This window comes from Balaenoptera borealis (assembly GCF_965194805.1).
Source record: "Balaenoptera borealis genome assembly, chromosome: 1".
NCBI classification, from domain to species: Eukaryota; Metazoa; Chordata; class Mammalia; order Artiodactyla; family Balaenopteridae; genus Balaenoptera; species Balaenoptera borealis.
In genome coordinates this window covers 163,676,518-163,696,953 of record NC_138860.1, presented here as the reverse complement: position 1 = coordinate 163,696,953, position 20,436 = coordinate 163,676,518, and the positions used below count along the sequence as shown (strand labels likewise).

At 45.2% G+C, this 20,436-nt stretch overlaps 1 protein-coding gene across 8 annotated transcripts in view; it reads right to left on the bottom strand.

The window, feature by feature from the left end:
• Positions 1–3,018: 3,018 nt before the first annotated feature.
• MTF1 (metal regulatory transcription factor 1) overlaps positions 3,019–20,436 on the bottom strand; it is a 44,637-nt gene continuing 27,219 nt past the window's right edge. For 4 of the 8 annotated variants that reach the window (XM_082387750.1, XM_082387749.1, XM_082387748.1 and 1 more), the window contains 7 exons: positions 19,915–19,988; positions 19,332–19,468; positions 16,159–16,236; positions 10,058–10,157; positions 8,737–9,332; positions 5,029–5,092; positions 3,019–3,652 (listed from right to left, as the gene is read on the bottom strand). In XM_082387750.1, coding sequence (XP_082243876.1) covers positions 3,222–3,652; positions 5,029–5,092; positions 8,737–9,332; positions 10,058–10,157; positions 16,159–16,236; positions 19,332–19,468; positions 19,915–19,988 — 1,480 coding nt within the window. In that variant the 3' untranslated portion in view covers positions 3,019–3,221. The other 4 variants (XM_082387751.1, XM_082387754.1, XM_082387753.1 and 1 more) reach the window with 4 other exon arrangements.

The following is a 20,436-nucleotide window of genomic DNA, read 5'->3' as shown; positions in this document are numbered from 1 at the left end:
GGTTCTGCAAACTTGTCCCTTTGGACACATTCAGCACATTATACGAAGTCTCTCAGGAAAACCCACCCACCCATTATCCCCATCAGTCCGCTGCCTTGACCCTGAAAGTAAACTCTCCAATCTACTGACTCTCCCAGAGGTGGTGAAGAGAAGTCCCTTGCTTCTACCCAGAGAGGCCTTCACACCTTAAGGCCCCTCCTGGACTTTGTACCATGATCTCCTTCTGAGAGGGGCGGAGGGGCAGGGGTGGAATTTAATGAATGACACTAATTCCTGTCATCAAACTAGTGATACCCTCACGAGGTTGGCCAAACTGCCAGGAAAGGCAGGGCCACTTTCCCTCAATGCCTCACCCACCTGCCTGGGAAGGACCAAATTCACTAAGGCAGTTTGGCGGTGCCAGCCAAAGTTTCCTGCCACCTGCCAAGCCCGTGAACTCCACAATTCCCCAGGCTGACTAGCATTCTGTAAAGGGGCAGTATAACTGGAGATGCTAGTGGGAGCTGGAAGTCTCAATCTACAGGGTGAAAATGATTAAGGTTACCATGGGAAGAAAAAAGGCGTGATTTTACCTGAAGTCTGCACACCTTCCCTAGCCTCACCCTAGGTTTATTCCTGGGTTTGAAAACCACTCTCCATGAAGGCTCTTTGTGGCTCCACTTTAGCCAGCACCCTCTCTTCTCCAAGGTCCTTGACACTAGGGGCCAGGCTGATAGAAGGGACAGGGGCGGGGAAGAGTGCTAGAAGAAGAAGGAAAGGAGAGACTGCCTACCGTGTGGAGTAAAGGTACTCTTCACAACCACTCACTAGCATTTTAAGCACATTCTTGATGTTTTCAAAAGCTGATTGGATCTGATGGTTCCCCTTGTAATCTCTAGTACCCTCAAAAGGCAGATACTTCAACTAGGAAAATCTGTCAGTCTATACACAGTTTCTTCATCACCCCTGATCTTTGGAGCAGAAAAGCCACTGACCTGGGCGGACCCCAACACAAGCACAGCCCGGGCTGGCGGGAGGGAAGCAATATTTCAACCATGGCACTTCCGACGGCCTTCCCTAGGCTCCTGCTTTCCACCTCAGCTCCCAGGGAGCCGAACCTCAGGTGAGCCTAGGATGGGCACGTGGGGAGGTCATTTGGGACCCACATGCTGCTCTCTCTCTCGGAAGGTGTGGAGAAAACAGCCAGGGTCCTACCGCAAAGCTTCCTATGGGTGCAAGGCCCAGAGACGGCCATGCTCAGCAGCTGGTTTTCCAGGAAGATGAACCACTGTGGTAATAGAAGGTCCCTCCTGCCTCATCAACTTCTGCTGAGGCCAGTGGCCGCCAGAACCCACCAGCCTTTTGGACAGGAGAGTGCAGAGGGTCAAAAAAAACCCGATTCTCGCGACTAGACTCCTGCAATGAGAAACCACCAGCTGCTTGTAGTTAAGCCCATTTCTCCTCATGGCAGTAACATTTACCACCACTGCCCTCTTGTCCAAATCTGTCCCTGAACATCCTGTTAAGGCAGGGCCTCTGGCTCCCAGGTAAATGATCTACTCTGGATACTGTCTTGGCTGGCCCTGAGTAATGGCGCAGAGAACAGGAGAGTGACAGATCTCTCCACCTTAGGGACTGGAAAAGGAAGGCAAGTTACGGCTGCTTTCTGCCCGACATCGTTGACTCAGAAGGGCAGCCCTGTTTGTGGCACCCTGCCCCTCGCTCAAGGCAGGGAAGGGGCCCTTGGGAGGCAGGGGCCTAGTCTAGACATTGGGCCATGCCTAGTTTCTGAGCTCAGTGAGTGGGCGGAGCACTCATGACTACATTGATATAGCCAGTTAAGAGAAACTTTCCATTTTAGTGTGGATTGTATTTTATGTTTTATTTTAAGAGGCAATGACTGACTCAGAGCCAAAGGCAGAGAGATGGATATAATTCTATACACAAATCAAAAAAAATTTTTTTCCTATAATACAACTTAATGAAACATTCCAAATGAGATAACTTATTGCAACATTTCAGGCTTTTTGGTGGAAGGGGAATTTTTTTGTTTTACCCTGAGTAGAAGATCATCGCTTTGTGGTTTTTTTTTTCTTTTTTTGTTTTTTTGTTTAGAAATCATATGACTAAGCTGAGCAAGTCACATCCTTCTTTGCACTGTACTAGGCTGTATGCAAAATCCAGAGGGGTGAGAGGCGGAGATGGGAAGGGGCAACCAAAAGCCTGGCTGGAACCCGGAACCAGGACACCCGGCCTGCTGATGACATGCCGCCTGAACAGAACTCCTGTAAAGCTGCACCTTCTCCTGATCAGCAAAATGCAGCTCTTCTGCTCTGAGGAAGAAGATACCCTTCAAGGAAGGCAGACCACCAGCCAGCGACTGGCCATAAACCACATGTCCACTCTAGGACAAAGCAGGGATGTTCCCCGAGAAAAATTCACTGTGATCTGCAAGCCCTGGCAACCAACGGAGAAAGAGAGAACCCGAAGGCAAAGACTGTGATCACATCACTAGAGCCTGTTCTGCACATGCGTCATGGACAGAGAGCAGTCAACAACTTGCCTGGGGTCCCTGCGGAAGCGGACCGTCCCTGCGGCCTCGGGCCAGGCTTTTAGCTGCCCATTTGGGCTGCAGGATGACACCTGCCATGGTCACCCTGAGCTCCACCAACACCAAGCGCAGACAACGAAACCATCTCACTTGATCCCTGTCCAGCTCACGGCTGTCTGACCCGCCTTTGCCACTTCCCTCTCTGATGGAGTGAGGGTCTGGCCTTCCAAGCAAGCTTCAGCCTCAGACTCAAAAGACACAGAAGGAGCAGCAACACCTGACACACTGAACTCTACTGCCCAGACTACAAAGACCCCAGTGCAAGTGATGGGCAGCATCAGATTGATGGAAACCACACCCTTTCATTTAGAATTTTTATGCATACGAGTAACCTTAATTTCCACGTTCACATGACAATAAGCAAAAGTGACATACAGTGCAGCCAAACAGTTCATTTATAACTTAGCTTTTTTTTTTTGTTTTGTTCCGTTTGTTTTTTTTTTTTCTCCAAAGATCAGTTCCTTAAAAATGGATGCTCCTGGGATATGAATAAAGAAAATATGTCTGAAAGGTGAGGATTTCAAACAGTAGATTTCTTCCTCCTTCAAACTGCTGACCCCACGATGGTAGGCATCGCACCTTCTGCCTCCTGCTTGGCCTCTGTTCCTCGAGGTGAGCACATCTGGGCCTTTCACTTGGAGAAGCTGCTGGTCAGGCCCATCTCCTCCTCCTCCTGCAGTAGTGCTTCAATGGGAATCAGATTGGACGGCGTGTCCAGGTTCTGGAGGGACAGAAACTCTGACATATCCATGGCACGTAACGTTTCTGTCTGAGGGTCTGAAGGAGTCACTGCTTGTCTGCTTTGCTCACAGGAAGAGGATGCGGCGGAGGAGGACGACAGGGGGATCGGGGGCGGGGAAAAAGTCTGCGGTGGTAGCTTCAGGCTGGGCTCATCCGGAGGCTGGGCGCTCAGCGCTGGAGCGGGAGGGGAAGGGCAGCCCTTCCTCCTGCTGGCCGCCCGCTCCTTGGCGGAGTCCCGGCACGCACACTGACACTGACAGGCCTCCTCTTGTTTGATGATGATCACAGGGACGCTGAGGCCGATCTGCTGTACAGCGCTCCCTGCGAGAGGGCGAGAGAGACTGCTCTTCAAGTAGCCGCAGGGCAAGGGCAAGAGGGACGGGAGGGTGGAGGACTAGCTCAGCGCCACGCCACGGAGGCGGGAACGATGGAAAGGGTAGATGCCGTGCCACGCTCCACGCTTGGTTCTGCTTTAAACTGGACCACGTTCCTCCTCAAGTAAGAAGCCTCTGACACTCCCCATCCCCTCCAAGACAGAAAAGCCACACACCATCTAGATGCACCCTGTATTTCCAGCTTCATTTCCGGCCCCTCTCGCAGGCACCCTCCACGCCAGCCACGGTGGATGCCTCCCTTTTCCTGCACGTTCTTCATAGCTCTGGGCTCAGGGGCTCTTCTTTCTACCTAAACTCTTCTGGAGAACTTACTCTTACCTCTGAGCACCCAGCCCACTGCCCTCCTCTCCCAGCGCCTCCAGGCAGTGCTTTCAGCAGGCTTATACCTCAGGGATGGCCCAAGGGCAGCTGCCGTGTGCAGAGCTGTTCCATACTGTACCAGGCCATTTAGTCCCGCCTGCCCCAGAGGCTCTGACCTCCTTTAGGGCGTCCCGCTCACCTTTGCAGCCCCGTCTCAGACACACAGCCAGCCTTGCGTGCACGCACATTCCTTCTCTTTTGCATATGTGTGTTGTGCAGATGCACACTGTGAATTCACACAGGCTTTGTGTGTCTCAAAAGAGCTAGAGACCAAGGGGCTAAGAGAACAGAATGGGAGGGAGTCAGGAGGCCCAAGACCTAGTGCTTTGGCTTTGCCACAAACTCACTTATGAATTTGGGGGACTCATTTAATCTTTCAGGGCCTGGGTTTCTTAATCTATAAAATGAAGAGTTTGAGAGAAAGGACCATTTAGCTCTATAAGAGTCTCTGACCCAGATGCTGTTTCTTCATTACTGTAATTAGAAAAGAGTCCAGTGAATTAACAGCTGCTCTCTTTAGCATGAACTGTGATTCCGACTTTTTTCTGGCTACATTAAAGCCTATATCTGTTTTTTCATTATTTTATTTTTTTGGCCGTGCAGTGCGGTTTGTAGGATCTTAGATCCCTGACCAGGGATCGATCCCAGGCCCCCTGCAGTGGAAGTGCAGAGTCCTAACCACTGGACCACCAGGGAATTTCCTAAAGGCTATATCTGAAAGGGAAAGAACCGTTACTAGTTAAAGAATGTTACATGTGGTATTTATGCTATAAGTCCAGTAACTTTCAATAGTTGTAAGAATATTAAATACTCTAATAATACAAACGTGATAAATTTAATTTAAAAAATGTTTAAATCCCGGGCAAAGCAACAATTAACTAACTGTGCCCCAAGGGGCCCAGAGAGTTGACTTCCTTTTAAAGCTAACACAGAATTTCATACCTGTGCTACTGGCTACTGGTACTGCAGTGGTAAAAAACACCTTCTCAACTTTAGATGCTTGCTGCTGGAAAAAAAAAAAAAAAAAAAAAAATCACATTTATGGCTACTCAAATATGGCAGATCTCCAAGGGCCTAAAGCCTCCCCAATTGTAATGGTCATCCAAGAGGACAGAAAACCCTCAGTGTTCAGGGATTTTTGTACTGAGCGGTGTTTTTGTTTGTGCTCTGACATGAGGTCACCGCACTGTTTGACATTCAGTGCTGACAATGTAGCCGGCTTTGTCCCCTCCCTACTCCTTGGCTGTCTCCCAGCTGCCTAATCCAGTAGGTTCTGTGCACCCAAGGGCTCCTCCAAGGTTGCTTTTCTCACGTGGATGGTCTTCTCAGAGGGGGCCCCAGGGCTAGCTTCCCCTCTAAGCTCTCCACTCCCTGCCAACCCCCAATACTTCTAGGAGACTGGAAAGTTCTTTTTTCCCCTCAAGGACTAAGCTGCATGCTAAGAAGAGGCTAAGACTCCCTCTCACAGGCAGAGGACCTCCTGTGAAGGCCCTGGGCAGTGTGCTGTAAGCTGCATGGGGCATGTGCTCAAGGGTAGGCCCTGGACTCAGTCACACATGGATTCAAGTCCAAGCTCGGCCACTTAGTTGTTGAGGTCAGGCAAGTAATTTAACCTCTTAAGAGTCGCAGTTTCCTCATCTGTAAAAACAGTGACGCCAACCAAAGACTCTCCCAAAGGCCCCCAAAAGCATGAAATGAGATGATGTGTGTGGAGCCCGGGGCACACGGTGAGCATTCAGCAAACACTAGCTATTTATATGATTACCAAGTAGGACTATCGGGCCATGCCCAGAAATCACCCCTCACTTTAGTACACTTCCGATTCAACTGGCTATAGGGTTTCTGCTTTCTTCAAGTCTTATTTTAAAAAGGGCTTTATCTTTCATCCTTTTAAGGAAAAAAAAGTGTCTCTAAGATGAGTCTGGGAGGAACGTGAAAGCTTCTGGCTAAGTTACAGGAGAGGACACTATAAAATAATGATGGAGAAATGAGACCCATACTTAAATACATGAAAATGAATTGGGTGGAAAAGGAATGAGCTGTTCCATGTAGTTCCCCAGGGCAGATCCAGGAAAAGAAGATTAAAAACTACATGGAGGCATGTGGCTGCCAGAGGGGAGGAGAGAAATAGGTGAAGGAGAGTAAAAAGTGCAAAAATCCAGTTGCAAAATAAATGAGTCACGGGTAGGAAATGTACAGTGCAGGGAATACAGTCAATAAGTATCTAAATCTTTGGATGGTGACATGTCGTAACTAGACTTAACATGGTGATCATTCTGAAATGTACAGAAATACCACTATGTTGTGTAACAGGAACTAACACAGGTAGGTCAACCATACTTCAAAACAAACAAACAAATTCATTGAAAAAGAGATCAGATATGTAGTTAGCAGAGGCGGGGTGGGGTGGGGAGAGGGGGAATTGGATGAGGGCAGTCGAAAGACCCAAATTTCCAGTTATAAGATAAAGAAGTACTAGGGATGTAATGAACAATGTGATAAACATGATTAACACTGCTGTAGGTTAATATGAAAGTTGTTAAAAGAATAAATCCTAAAAGTGCTCATCACACGCACACATTTTTTTCTATTTCTTTAATTCTGTATCTCTATGAGATGATGGATGCTCACGAAACTTGTGTCATTGTGCTGTACACCTTAAGCTTATACACTGCTGTATGTCAATTAAATCTCAATAAAACTGGAAGAAAAAAGAAAAAAATGCCACTGTCATAAATGAGAAAGTATGATCACTTTCTGTACATAGCCATCAGCAAATATATGAACAATAACAATAATGAAAATAATTTTCTTTTTTTTTTTTTTTTGGCCTCTCCGCACAACATGCGGGATCTTAGTTCCCCGACCAGGGACTGAACCCGCGCCCCCTGCCGCGGAAGCACAGAGTCTTCACCACTGGACCGCCGGGGAAGTCCCTGAAAATAATTTTGAATAATGAAAACAACAGTACCAACCAGAAAACCCAACTACATGGAGGCAGATTGATTGGGTCATAAGGCTGAAAAGACCCTTCCAGTGACTCTGGCCACCTAAGACTGGAACCAGGTTGCCTCCAGAGGTGGTTGGCACCCACCCCATTTATGGAATTTGAGTACTCACTATTTAGCTCTAACCTACCTTTCCAGTTTGTTTGATTGCATCATACATCCACCCAGACTTTCTCCCACTTAGTATATCCTTTTCTCCATCTAAATCCTACTCATACTTCAAGGCTCACCTGACCTGTATGCCCACCCAACAAGCCTTTAGTCTCTAAACCCCTCATCTGGCAGCACAATGTAGCAGTCAAGAGCATGGGCTCTGGGATTGGTCTGTCTGTGCTTCGCCACTTGTAAGCTGTGTGACCTTGGGCTAGTCAATTAACTTCTCTGGGCCTCAGCTCTCCACTGGTAAAATCATATCTACCTCCTAGGCCTGTTGTGATTAAATCATTAAAAAGTACTTAGCATGGTGAGTGACATCTAGAGATACAGACATACAGAGACAATAAAAAGATCAGTGGTTGCTTAGGGAGAGGGGGAGAGGGAGATGGGATGAAGAAGTGAAGCAGAGGAGATTTTTAGGGTGGTGAAACTATTCTGGATACTGTAATGGTAGATATATGCCATCATGCATTTGTCAAAACCCACAGAACCATACTATACCAAGAGTGAACCCTAAGGTAAACTATCAACTTAAGTTAATAGTAATGCATCGATATTAATTCACCAATTATAACAAATGTACCACACTGATGCAAGATGTTAATAAAAGGGAAAACTAGGCTGGCGGGGGCAGGGAGCAGGAAGTGTATGGAAATTCTCTGTTCTATCTGTTCAATAAAACCTAAAAAAAATATAATCTAAAAATAAGGTACCTAAGGTACTGACTGGCACATGTTAGACCCTCGATTTTAAAAAGTGCTTAGTTAGCACAGTAAGCCTATACACATTAATAAGGGCTCAATAAATTACAGCTATTGTTATTTTTTATTACCATTATTTTTATTTGACACTTTACCTACTGGTAGTGTTAACTTTCTTTTAGGCATTTTAGCCTTTTTAACTAGAATATAGGTTTTTATGAAAAAGAGATCGTGGTTTTTTCACTTTTCCATATCCCCAAGAGTATCCTGTGTGGTATCTGATAAGTAGCAGGCCCTCAAAATATATTCAATTGAACGACCAAGTCATTTCCTTAGTCATCAAGACCACACACTTTGGTAGAAAATGGCTCTACGGTTTGCTCTGGGAGCACAGATCACTTCTCTGACTTGGCTACTGCTGTCTGCTTCCATCTGATGGGGTCACATCAGTCCCTCATCCCAGTCTGGACTCTGTCTTGGACAAGAACCCGCTTTCCTGAAATGTTCTCAGGCTCTCCTGTCCTAGCTGACAGGATTAGACCACAGCTGAAATATCCAGGTAAACTTGAAGGCTGTTTCTCTGCCCCGACCCCTCCACTGCAGGTACTGACTGCAGCATTCCTGGGTTTATACTTGCTTGATTATGGGGAAATGACTAAGTGTTAGAATGACATGTTTCAGGGTGGATATGACAGCCATTTTGCTTTTTGAAGTAAAAGCCTCTGAACATGTCACCCATGGAAATACACTTCACCCCACTGGATCCATTTCCACATAATACTTACAATTTGTTCTTGGGTTTGTGGTGAGCTGGTGGCACCATTCAGTATCCACTGTAAGTTCTGTTCTCCCATGACGAGGCTGGGCTGCAGGAGAGCCGTGCTGGGAGTCGGGGTGATGGTTATAGTGGGATTACTAGTTAGGACGGAGTTGGCATCCAGGGGCAGAGTCTGGACCATGGCCGGCAGGGGCTCAGTAGTACTCTGTGGTTGAGGCGGTGCTGCCATGGCTGACGCCACTGCCGCTGCTGACGCCAAAGCCCCAGCGACAACAGAAAGTCCCGGCACGATGGGCTGCGGTGCCTGGGGGTGCGGAAGAAACTCTTGATGATTAGCAGCAAACTGTGTGCTGTGGGGAACAGGCACTTCTGGAGGTTGTAAGAGAGCAGGGGGGTTGCCAAATGCAGCTTGCTGGGAACCAGTTCCTAGGGAGGGAGCAGGCAGAGGAGCAGACGGTGCTGAGGCTGGTAGTAGAGGCTGGGGTGGCTCGGAGATGCCAGGATGCAGTACAAGTGGAATAGATAAAGATGCTGAATGTCTTGTGGATGGCAGAACATCACTGACTGACTCTGCATCACCATTAAAATTTTCAATCAAGGCAGCTGGCAAGAAAAAGAAATAGAAATATATATACATATTCCAAGCCTTATATGAGCCACAAAAACACAGTCATTATGGGCTACACCAAAGACAGCTGAAGTCTGTTACAGTTGATTCCTCCAATGCTGGCAGGCTGGCTTTCTGCTTTTCATTTAATGACCCCTCCAGTCAAAGCACCAGGCTTCACGATCAACCTTACTCTCTAAACGTGAAGACCTAGTATGGGTCTAACCATAAAAAAATGTGTCCTACAGCTTTTCTGGAAAAGAGATTAGACATCCTTTTCTTGGCATATGATCAGTGAACACACTTTCTGACTACTGTGAAGCTTCACGGACAGATTTTCATTCAAACACAATCTGATCTACGCATCTGAAGTTTGGTTTGTGGATCCTGCCCACTCATGAACGGAGGTGTCACATCAGGAGAAAGAGCTCACAACTCCTCTCACTTTTTAAAGCCAACAAGAGCTTTTGGAAAAGGGGACCCTCTTCTTTTGAGGGTCCAGGGAAAGTAGATCCTCAAGTAAACCCTTGATGAGGGAAGTAGGGGAAAAAAAGATGGATTGAACTGAAAAGCCCATCCTTTTCTGACCCCTCACTGAAAGTACACTTCATTAAAGGAACTGAAATATTTCACTGTGCTTGACATCTACACTGTGTCAACAAGTGTGAATTCCCATTCCCAGTGCAGAGATTTGGGCAGGAAGAGAGTCTGTATAACAAACCTGTCTGTTGAGGATCTTCCTGAATTGCTGGATCATCTGACTTCTGGAACATTGGTTCAAAAATGATTGCTGGTGAAAGTGTGCTGAAAGTGTTCTGGCCCTGTGTCAGAGACAGAGACAAAAGTGTAAGGCTCGCCATCCAAAAGCAGGTCTTCACCACGAGAGAACACAGAGCAGCAGAACTAGAATAATCTCTGGGGCTTCCCTGGTGGCGCAGTGGTTAAGAATCCGACTGCCAATGAGGGGACACGGGTTCGAGCCCTGGTCCAGGAAGATGCCACATGCCGCGGAGCAACTAAGCCCGTGCGCCACAACTACTGAGCCTGCGCTCTAGAACCCGTGCGCCACAACTACTGAGCCTGTGTGCCACAACTACTGAAGCTCGCGTGCCTAGAGTCCGTGCTCCGCAAGAAGAGAAGCCACCGCAATGAGAAGCCCGTGCACCACAACGAAGAGTAGCCCCCGCTCGCCACAACTAGAGAAAGCCTGCGCACAGCAACAAAGACCCAACACAGCCAAAAATGAATAAATAAAAATAAATAAATCTATTTAAAAAAAAAAAACTAAATTACTAGAATGATCTCTGGATATGCTTCCTGTTTCTAACTTCTCCTTTCCCAAGGTGACATTTATTTCCCTAAGCCTCAGATGCTGAAGATCTGGGTCCTCAAACACTCTAAAGCAGGAGTCGGCAAACTGACTTGCTGGCTGAATGCCTGTTTCTGTAAATAAAGTTGTGTTGGAACAGGTACTCCTGTTCATTTCTGGATTGTCTAGGTTGCTTTTGCACTGCAGTGGCAGATTTGAGGAGTTGTGACGGGATGTATGGGCCACAAAGCCGAAAATATCTATCTGGCGCTTTACAAAAATTTTGTTGACCCCTGCTCTAAAAGACCAAATTCTACATAAAAATGGGGTTGTATAATATTTATTACTTGGAACTTGCTTTTCTCATGTAACAACATAATAATAACACAATAATAACATATTGTGAATATCTTCCAAGGATATTACACAATGTCTATGCTATTCTAATATGTACACATGGTAGTGAATCAAACAATATAAGGAAACTTAAAATGACAGACAGTAGTGATGGCCTTAGACTCACTACTGTTTGTCATTGCAAGTTTCTTTGTAACTTACAACTAAGAAAAGGTCAGAGGCATTTATGAAAAAATAAGATATGAGAAAACAAAAGAGAGCACCTAGTGACCCGAGGGCCTGACTGCTGATAGGCACCACCTCCAGGCTTCCCTTCAGCTAAGGGAAGGGGAAAAACAGCAATTCTTTTCTCTGCAGCCCACCTCCACTTCGCATTTTGTGCAGCGAGGGTGGCAAAGGCAACCACGTGCAAGAGCCCAGGGAGCAACAGAAAGAAGTGAAGCAGAGGGCAGGGGCTGTGGCAAAGTCGCGGCCACACTTGCGGGCTCAGCTGAGGGCGGCCACGGGCCACACACACACAGCGGGTCACCAGAGCTCAGGGCCGGTTCGAAACCTGGACTTTTACGTGAAACCTACTGATTTATAATTGAAAACAAACAACTGAAAACAATTTAAAAGCACGGTATAGACTGCACAAAACCTATCTTCAGGCTAGACTCTGACCTGGTGCCAGCTTGAGCTTTAAGGGCATTTTGCATCAACTTTGCTTCTGGGAGGGGGAAGGATCTCTTTGGGGCTGGGCGGAAGCACGGCGAGTGGAGCTGTCCAGCAATCTAGAGGGCCTCCGAGATGAACTGCCCACTTGAGCCAAGAGGGGCCAATTATTCTAGCATGACTCCACAACTGGCAGAATGAGAGGGGAAGTTCAGTGAAGCTGATGGCCAGCATGGTAGAAGCTGAAGGCAGAAACCTATGTAAGGCTTCCAGCTTCCAGTCCAGAGGGAGTTAAGAATCACAGGCCAAAACAGTGCCTTCAAACTTTTCATCATGACACAAAGTAGGAAATATATTATATATATATATGTTTCATGTTACATACATATCTGTATGTACAGCTGAAACAAAAGTCTATGAAGCAGATCCTATCCTTACTATGTGCAATGTCTTCTGATATTTTCTATTCTACTGATGTCCTTAAAGTGTTGATTAGAAGCCACTATTTTATAACCCAATAAAGATGTGCCACCCACTTTGAAAAATGGTGAGCTAACAACTACCACTAAGCTATAATTACAGCTTTGCAACTCCTTCATGGTTGTTTTTTTTGTTCTACCTGTTTACGAATCATTATCAGGAACAACACTGTTAAAAAAAGGAATGAGTCTGTGTGACTTCAAAAGATTATGCGCAAGAATGTTTACAGCAGCACTATGGTAATGGCTCCCAACTAGAAACTATCCAAATGCCCAAGGGCAGTCGACCAAACAAACTCTATTATATTCATTTAGTGTAATACTGTTCAACAATGAGAATGAATAATCTATTACTAAATGCAACAACATGGATTAATTTCTCAAACAAAATGTTGCAAGAAAGAAGCCAGCACAAACGAGTATATACCACATGATTCCAATTATACAAAACACAAAAACAGGGAAAACTCATCTTAGGTTGTGAGAAGTCATGACAGTGGTTATCCTTAGGGAGAGGTAATGGCTGTTAGGGGGACTGAGGGGGTCTTCTGGGGTGCTGGGAATGTTCTGTTTCTTGATTTGGGTGCTGGTTACCTGGATGTGATGAATTGTGATGATTCATCCAGGTGTACTTTTCTGCATGTACATTATACCTCAATAAAAAGTTTTTCTTGGGGCTTCCCTGGTGGCACAGTGGTTAAGAATCCGCCTGCCAGTGCAGGGGACATGGGTTCGAGCCCTGGTCTGGGAAGATGCCACATGCTGTGGAGCGACTAAGCCCGTGCGCCACAACTACTGAGCCTGTGCTCTACAGCCCGTGAGCCACAACTACTGAGCCTACGTGCTGCAACTGATGAAGCCCATGTGTCTAGAGCCCGTGCTCCACAACAAGAGAAGCCACCACAATGAGAAGCCTGAGCACCGCAACGAAGAGTAGCCCCTGCTTGCTGCAACTAGAGAAAGCCCGCGTGCAGCAACGAAGACCCAACGGCAGCCAAATAATTAATTAATTAATTAATTAATTTTTTAAAAAGTTTTTCTTAACTAAAAGAAAAAAAGAAAGAAAAAAGTAAGGTGCTGAGGGGCCCGTGACTCAGCCACTACCAGGCTTTAGGGCAACAACCCTGGGGGCAGAGTGAGTGGGAACTGCCCCCCAAAGTAGAGGAGACAGGAACAGGCTAAGCCTCTGGGGCCTGGAGCAAAGAGACACAAGAACACTGAGCCGTCTGGGAACAGGATGGATCCTGAAGCTCAGGAGCCAAAAGGCCCAGCGGGCCACTCCCCAGCACTTCAGCCCAAGTTCACTCCTCGGACACACAAGCATGTGGCTGCCCAGGAACCTGGAAAATGATGATCTCATAAAAATATATCATTTGATTTTAACAATTCATCATCATTTTTTTTTTTTTTTAAAGCAAGCAGAGCAAAATTAATCCTATTACTTCAAGGAACTGTGGTCTTAGTTGAAAGACTAAAAATGAGCCTATTTCCAGTTCTGGGATAAATGCTGGGTGACAAGGAGACAACATATAATTTGATTCCAAGGGAGAAGAGCAGGCCTCTCTCTTGCTGCTGTAAATTATGGCAGAAAAAGCTTTCCTTTTTTTTTTTTTTTTTTTTTTAACAAGTACTCAATGTCCCCTCATATGATTCCTCACCTGGTGACCCCAGGGCTTCAGAAAGCTCCTCAGTCATATGTCACAGCCCCAGCCAGGGAGTGGATGCCTAAACCATTTCATACGATCTCTTGAGATTAAGGAGATGTTATACCCAGAAATTTTAGGTTGTGTGGCTTAGAGGGCAACCTTGGCCACGCAGTGCTTTAGTTTCATTTAGAGCATTAGCTCTGAAATGTGAATATGCCAAACAATCATGTGAAGTGCTTCTTTAATGTTTTTCTTTGTTCTTCAGATTGGTTCATTTCTACTGATCTCTCTTCAATTTAACTGATTCTTTCTTCTGTCATTTCCAACCTGCTGTTGAGCCCATCCGGTGAATTTTAAAATTTCAATATATTTTCAGTTCCAGAATTTCCATTTGGAACATTTTTTTTTATAGTTTCTATTTCTCTGCTGAGATTTCCTATTTATTAAATCATTACAAGCATATTCCTTTATGTGCTTGAGCATTTAAGAGCTACTTAGAAATGTCTGCCCACTAATTCTAATTTCTAGCTCATCTTGGGGTCAGTCTCCATAGATTACCTTTTCTCTTGAATAGGGGTAATGTTTTCCCATGTCTTCTTTTTTTTAATATTTATTTATTTATTTGGCTGCACCAGGTCTTAGTTGTAGCACGTGGGATCTTCGTTGTGGCATGTGGGATCTAGTTCCCCGACCAGGGATCAAACCTGGGCCCCCTGCATTGGGAGGGTGGAGTCTTAGCCACTGGACCACCAGGGAAGTCCCTTCCCGTGTCTTCTTATGTTTACAAATTTTGGATAACCCTGGACATTGCAAATGATATGTTGTAGAGACTCAGGATTCTGTTACACGTCTTGGAAGCGTATCTGGTGTTTGCTTTAACATTCCGCTGACTTGGCTATGCTCCAACTCCAAGCTCTGTCTTCCCTGCAGTGGATGGCAGCTATAATCTTTGTCCAGCTCTTTAGCCTCAGCTGGGCTGCTTAAGTGTCTGCCCCCCACACACCCACATTTCAGGGGTCAACTAGAGATTTGGACAAAGCTTATACACAGAACTCAGGACCCCCCACCATTGTGGCTCTCTCCTTTCCAGGCCATCCCCCCGACTTTCCAGGTGCTGTGGTAGCCCTGAACTCTGTCCTCTGGTTAGTCAAGCCAGTAAGACGGAGTGTTTACTGAGCCTGGGCCATCTTGTTTGGTATCAACCAGGACTTGCCCTGAGATGGATAAACCATAAAGCCTGAAGACCCATCCAGTGCCTTTGCTATCTTCCCAGAGGCCCCTTCTTCCAAGCGTTACCTCTGCCTGTTTGGGTTGCTCTCTGGTGCCTTCAAGTAGTTGTTTTTATATTTTGTCCAGCATATACAGTTGTTTTCTGGGGGAGGGCTGGTCTGATAAGAGCAGTTCTGCCATTACCAGGAGAACCCAGGCCTTGGTGTGCTAATATAAAATTGCAGTGTCAGGTGCCCCTCCTGGAGGATACTGACTCAGTTGGTTTGGGAGAGGCCCAAGAACCTACGTTGCAGAAGAGCTGCAGATGACTCCACCATTAACACTTTGAGAAACACTTTTTCACAGCATTCCTGAGTCGCTCAGTCTCTGTTCAAATCCTTCCTATCACATTGATTCCTCCTTATTTATTATGCATATACTCACAGAAAATCTGACCTAAGCTGTATTTACTTACCAGAGAAAAACAACAAAAAATGCACACTTAACCACCAGTGTCGGTGGTGACCCAGTAAAGCTCACAGACCCTCTTGAAGGAGCATAAGCTCAGGACCGATGCGGCAGTTTGCAAGATACATCATGGAGCCACGGCAACGGCAGAGGGAACCAAAGCAAGCAGATCAAGAGACACTGGCGCTCTCCCCTAGCAGAGGGCCTGTAGAGGAGGTCCTCCTCAGAACCCCCGTGTAGTGAGCTCAAAGAAAGGAAAAAACCGACTTTGGTCAGACCGGCAGGGCTTGAGAAAAGTCTAGAAACGGAATCCTGGCTCCCCCTTACAGTGGATGAATTTTAAGCTCCTCAAGGACAGACCACACCTACTTCACCACCACCACAAGCTCAGCACCAGCACTCTGCCCGACGGAGTAGCCACTCAAGAAATATTTGCTAAGTGAATAAAGACAGACATTTTCTGGGGCAGGAGGTTATCAAGTGAGTGATCTAGGTCAAAAGGCACTACATGTCAGAGAGAACAACCTCTCCAATGAGAGCTCTTATCAGGAAACAAGAGCACAACACCCTAAATGGTTAGTAATTGAACACAACTCAATCTGAAAGACTTCAAAGACTGGCCTCCCTCAATTTTCCCACCAAAGGGAGGGCTCAATTCTTGCACTTATTTTAATGGCACCCATATCACAGGTACACTTACTGTATTGGAATTTTCTTGAAATTCGGAATCTGTGGACAGAAGGCTTAAATTCCTCAGACAAAGTGAGTGATTTGTATCCTGTGAAAGAAAAAAAAAAATTCTAATTAAGTAACAAAAAAAATCAGGATTTATAGTAGCCTATCAGGTAATAAAACACTTGATTACAGTGTCCCTAAGGTTCCAAATGTCTAGAGAGTAAAAAAACCATTCAAAGCAAGGGCTATGTGAATTATTTCAATTTTTAAAATCCTGATATTCTTAAGAAGAAATCTCTTACATTCTTAAAGATCGTTAATAGAGTTTAAGAATTACCTCATGACTCAGGCTCCAGAGTAACAAAAGCTATATAGTAATATGAAATGGATAATATCTGTACAATTGGTCTTACCACTGATAAAGCAATTTCACATGACCTCATTTACTATTCATATAAACCTTTGAAGTATTATTTCACACTCCCATTTTAAGTATGAGAAAATTAATGCTAAGACTAGCAGTGAACTGTCCAAAATCACACAGCTAATTGGCATAACACAAACCCAGTGCTTCTGACTGAAAGTCCATCTTCCTTCCATTACATCACTGTGTCCCCAGCATGGGCATCTCAGGGACCCTTACTCAGAGTGGTACTGAGGGGTTATTATTCATATATGGCTGCCTGGGCTAACTCTGAATTCTGGATTCCTAGAATGCCAGCTGGAATTCACATACTTCATGTGGTAACCCTGCTTTACCTCACAGATCAGTTGTTCCCATTCACACATGCATTCAACAAATACTCACTGAGCATCTACTATGTATTAGGCACTGTTCCAGGCCCAGGGATACAATAATAAAGAAAACAAAGTCCCCGCCACCAGAGAGCTTACATTCTAGTGTGGGGAGGGGGTGTGGACAAAAAACCAAATAAATATACAGTATACAAGATGAGGATACATGCTACGGAGGGTAAGCAGAGTAGGGAAGGCCAGGGTAAGAGCTGCCCTTTTATTAGATTAGGGAAGGCCTCTTAGATAAGGTGGACTTTGAACAGATACTGAAGGAAAGAGGGCATGGGCCATGCACATACATGGGAGAAGTGTTTCACAGAGTATAGCAAGTACAAAGGCCCGGAGGCAAGAGTGGGCTTCCCTTGTTCAAGGAACCACAAGGTGGATGGTACGGCTAAAGTGAAAGGAAGTGATGTAAATGAGGTGAGAGAAGTGACCAGGACAGAGTGTCTAGGGCCTTCTGGACCATTGTAAAGATTCTTTTACTTTAAGTGATACAAGAAGCTACTGAAGGGTTATGAGCAGAGGACAGACATGGACAGAGTAGCAGTGGGGAGAAGAGGGGGAAAGGTGCTAAGGAAACCACTTAGCAGGTGACTGCAGTAATCCAGGCCAAAAAAATGACAGTGACTGGAATGAAGTAATCAGATCAGATTCTAGATATATTCTCAAGGTAGGGCTGATAGACTTTGCTGGTGGGTGGGGGGTAGGAGGGAAGAAAAGGAGTCAAGAATGACTCTAAGATTTTTGGCCTGCTCCACTAGAAAAAGAGAGGTGCCATTTACTAAGATGGGATAGATTGCACCATTTACTAAGATGGGGTAGACTGCAGGAGGAACAGGTTGGGACATGTCAAGACCGGGAAACCTAGGTGACAGCTGGGTGGAGACATCAAGTGGAAGGTTAATCCGGGCTGGAGATATAAATTTAGGACTCAAAGGCAATCTCGATGGCATTGAAAGCCTGAGACTAGGAGAGATTCCCTCCCCTGGGGAGCGAACAGCCATCCAGAGTAGGCGAGGTCTGGGCACTGTGCACTAGGGCCCTCCAACGCATAGAGACTGCTGGCAAGAAACTGTCCTCAGATTGTTACAAAAACAAGAAAATTGATCATGACTTCACAAATGCAGCTTTGTACACAAGGACTCTCAAATCTTACTATTTTCATCTGGTTTTACAGAGGAAGAGACTGAGGCGCAAAGAAGTCATTTGCCTAAGGTCATGTGACTAGTTGTGGAGCCTGGATGTGAATTCACACTCTTCGCAACCAGTGCTGTTTTGCCTCTTACGACACAGGGGTCAAGAACCAGGCTCTGGAATCAGCCTGCCTGCCTAAAGGGGACTAATTACAAGCTTTGGATACTTAGGCAAGTTATTTAATTTCTCCTTGCCTCAGGTTTCTTTATCAGTGATATGGGAATAATAACAATACTGACCTCTTGTGAGATAATTCACAGAAAAACAGCACAGCACTTGGCATATAGTAAAAATGCAGTAAATATTAGTTATTGTTACTAATAAAACACAGGGGGAGTTATTACTAATAAAACACATTCAAAACACAGTCCTTTTAAAGGGATCCTTTGTTCTTTAAAAATTAGAAACCACAGAATTAAATTATGCTGCCTCTCCCCAGATCAAAACTGTATTACATACTTTAAGAACTGCATTATTCAAAAGGGGGTCAGTGTGCTTCAGTTTCTTTATCTATGAAACAGCAAAATAATAACAGTTCTCAGTTTCTGGGTTCAAAAGACATAAGGTAAGTTACCCAATACAATATCAGAAGTAATAACAGTAAATTTATCCCAGGACCTCTCCGGAAAGCAGCTGTAGGGGAGAGGGAAATGTGGTGGAAGGGCTTGGTGAAGAACAGACAAAACCACCTAAAACTCTGCAGAGTCTTGCTCTGTGGTTCAGTGCCTTAAGGCGGTGGCTCTCAAACCTTTTGGTCTGCAGACAATTCAAAAGGGCAGGGGACCCCCCAGACTCCGCCTGGTTCTCCAGTGATGGATTAATGAACGTGTGAAGCAAATCATTAACTCATGTCCCAAACTCAAGTGCAGACGTACCATTTTATAGACATGAATGGGAAAATAACACCCTTTGAGAGCACCTGGCTGACACTTTGGAAGCCATTCTGAGATCTCTGGTTCCAAGACATCTCTTCCACCATACCTGACGGAGGGGAGGTGGAGCCGAATCAGGGGCTGAAGCACAGGGAGCCTGGTGAAATTTCTGGCTTCCACCACCTCATCACAAAGACATAGATCTTGACACTGATTTCTTCTCTCTCACTAACAGATTTAGAGAGAAGGCATTTTAACCTTTTATTTTGATATACACACAACTGTTGCTGTTCTATGGTGCCCAGATCAAAACAAGAGACAAAACACTGCACACCTCTGATCCACTGTGATTTAGAAGTGCACTGTATGAATTTCCTTTGTTATCGTGACCTTTCATGTGACTTTTGAGACTGTATTGAGTGCTGAATGTTTTCTCACAGCCGTTACTGGGGCAGAAAAAGGGTCTTTCACCTGCAAGAATGACAAGAGGTATTAATTTTACCATAAAATCATTTCACTGGATTAAGACATCTACTTTCCCCTAACAGAGGGAAGTAAATATTCTAATAAGGGTTCAAGTAATAAGTTGGATAAATTACAAGTTAATCATTCCAGTCCTAAAATTTAATGTAGAGCAAAGCACGGAGAATGGCCTGCTCCTGGGAAGTTAAAAGAGAAGATTAGTTTTTTTCCCCCAGATTCTTTTCTGAGAATCTCTGCATTGGTTTTATTTCTTAAGGTTGGACTCCTAAGTCCAATCTTTAGATCCTTTTTACCTCTGAAAGAAACTCAAACATTATAGGTGAAGGCCAAATGATTAGGCCTGCTCTCTCCACAAAGCTCTACAGGTCTCAGTGGAAGTACAGATATTTACTGACTCAATGAAGGTTAAAAGATAAAAATTAGCCTAAACTCACCAGTATGTGTACGGACGTGAGTTTTAAGGTGGTGGCTTGCTGCAAATGCTTTTCCACAGCCATCGTGATCACACCTAAGTAAGTTGTTTAAGCAGAGAGGATAGCAGTCATTAGCTAATAGACCTTTATCTTCAATATCTCTTGTAAATACAAACTTAAATTAGAGCAACTGCTCAGAACACTATGATCAGCTCAGTGAAACTGGTTTTACAGATGGGAATGATGACAGGTTCCTGGAAAAGTAAGGTCAAATCTGGGATCAGAGGGAGAGGTTGGCCCAGGATAAGTATTTCTTGTCCTACAAGTAAGGCACATGTTGAGAGCCCTAACAATACAAGCCTTCTGATGAATTACACAACAGAATTCTATTGACAGTGAGAACACATATGGAAAATCTACTGCAAATGGAATATAAGGAATAGCAGTGGTGGGTACAGAGGCTCTCACATAGGCATGGGGCCTGAAATACAACACTAGAACAAAATCAGTCAGAACATACTGGCTGTAATGTAATTATCTATA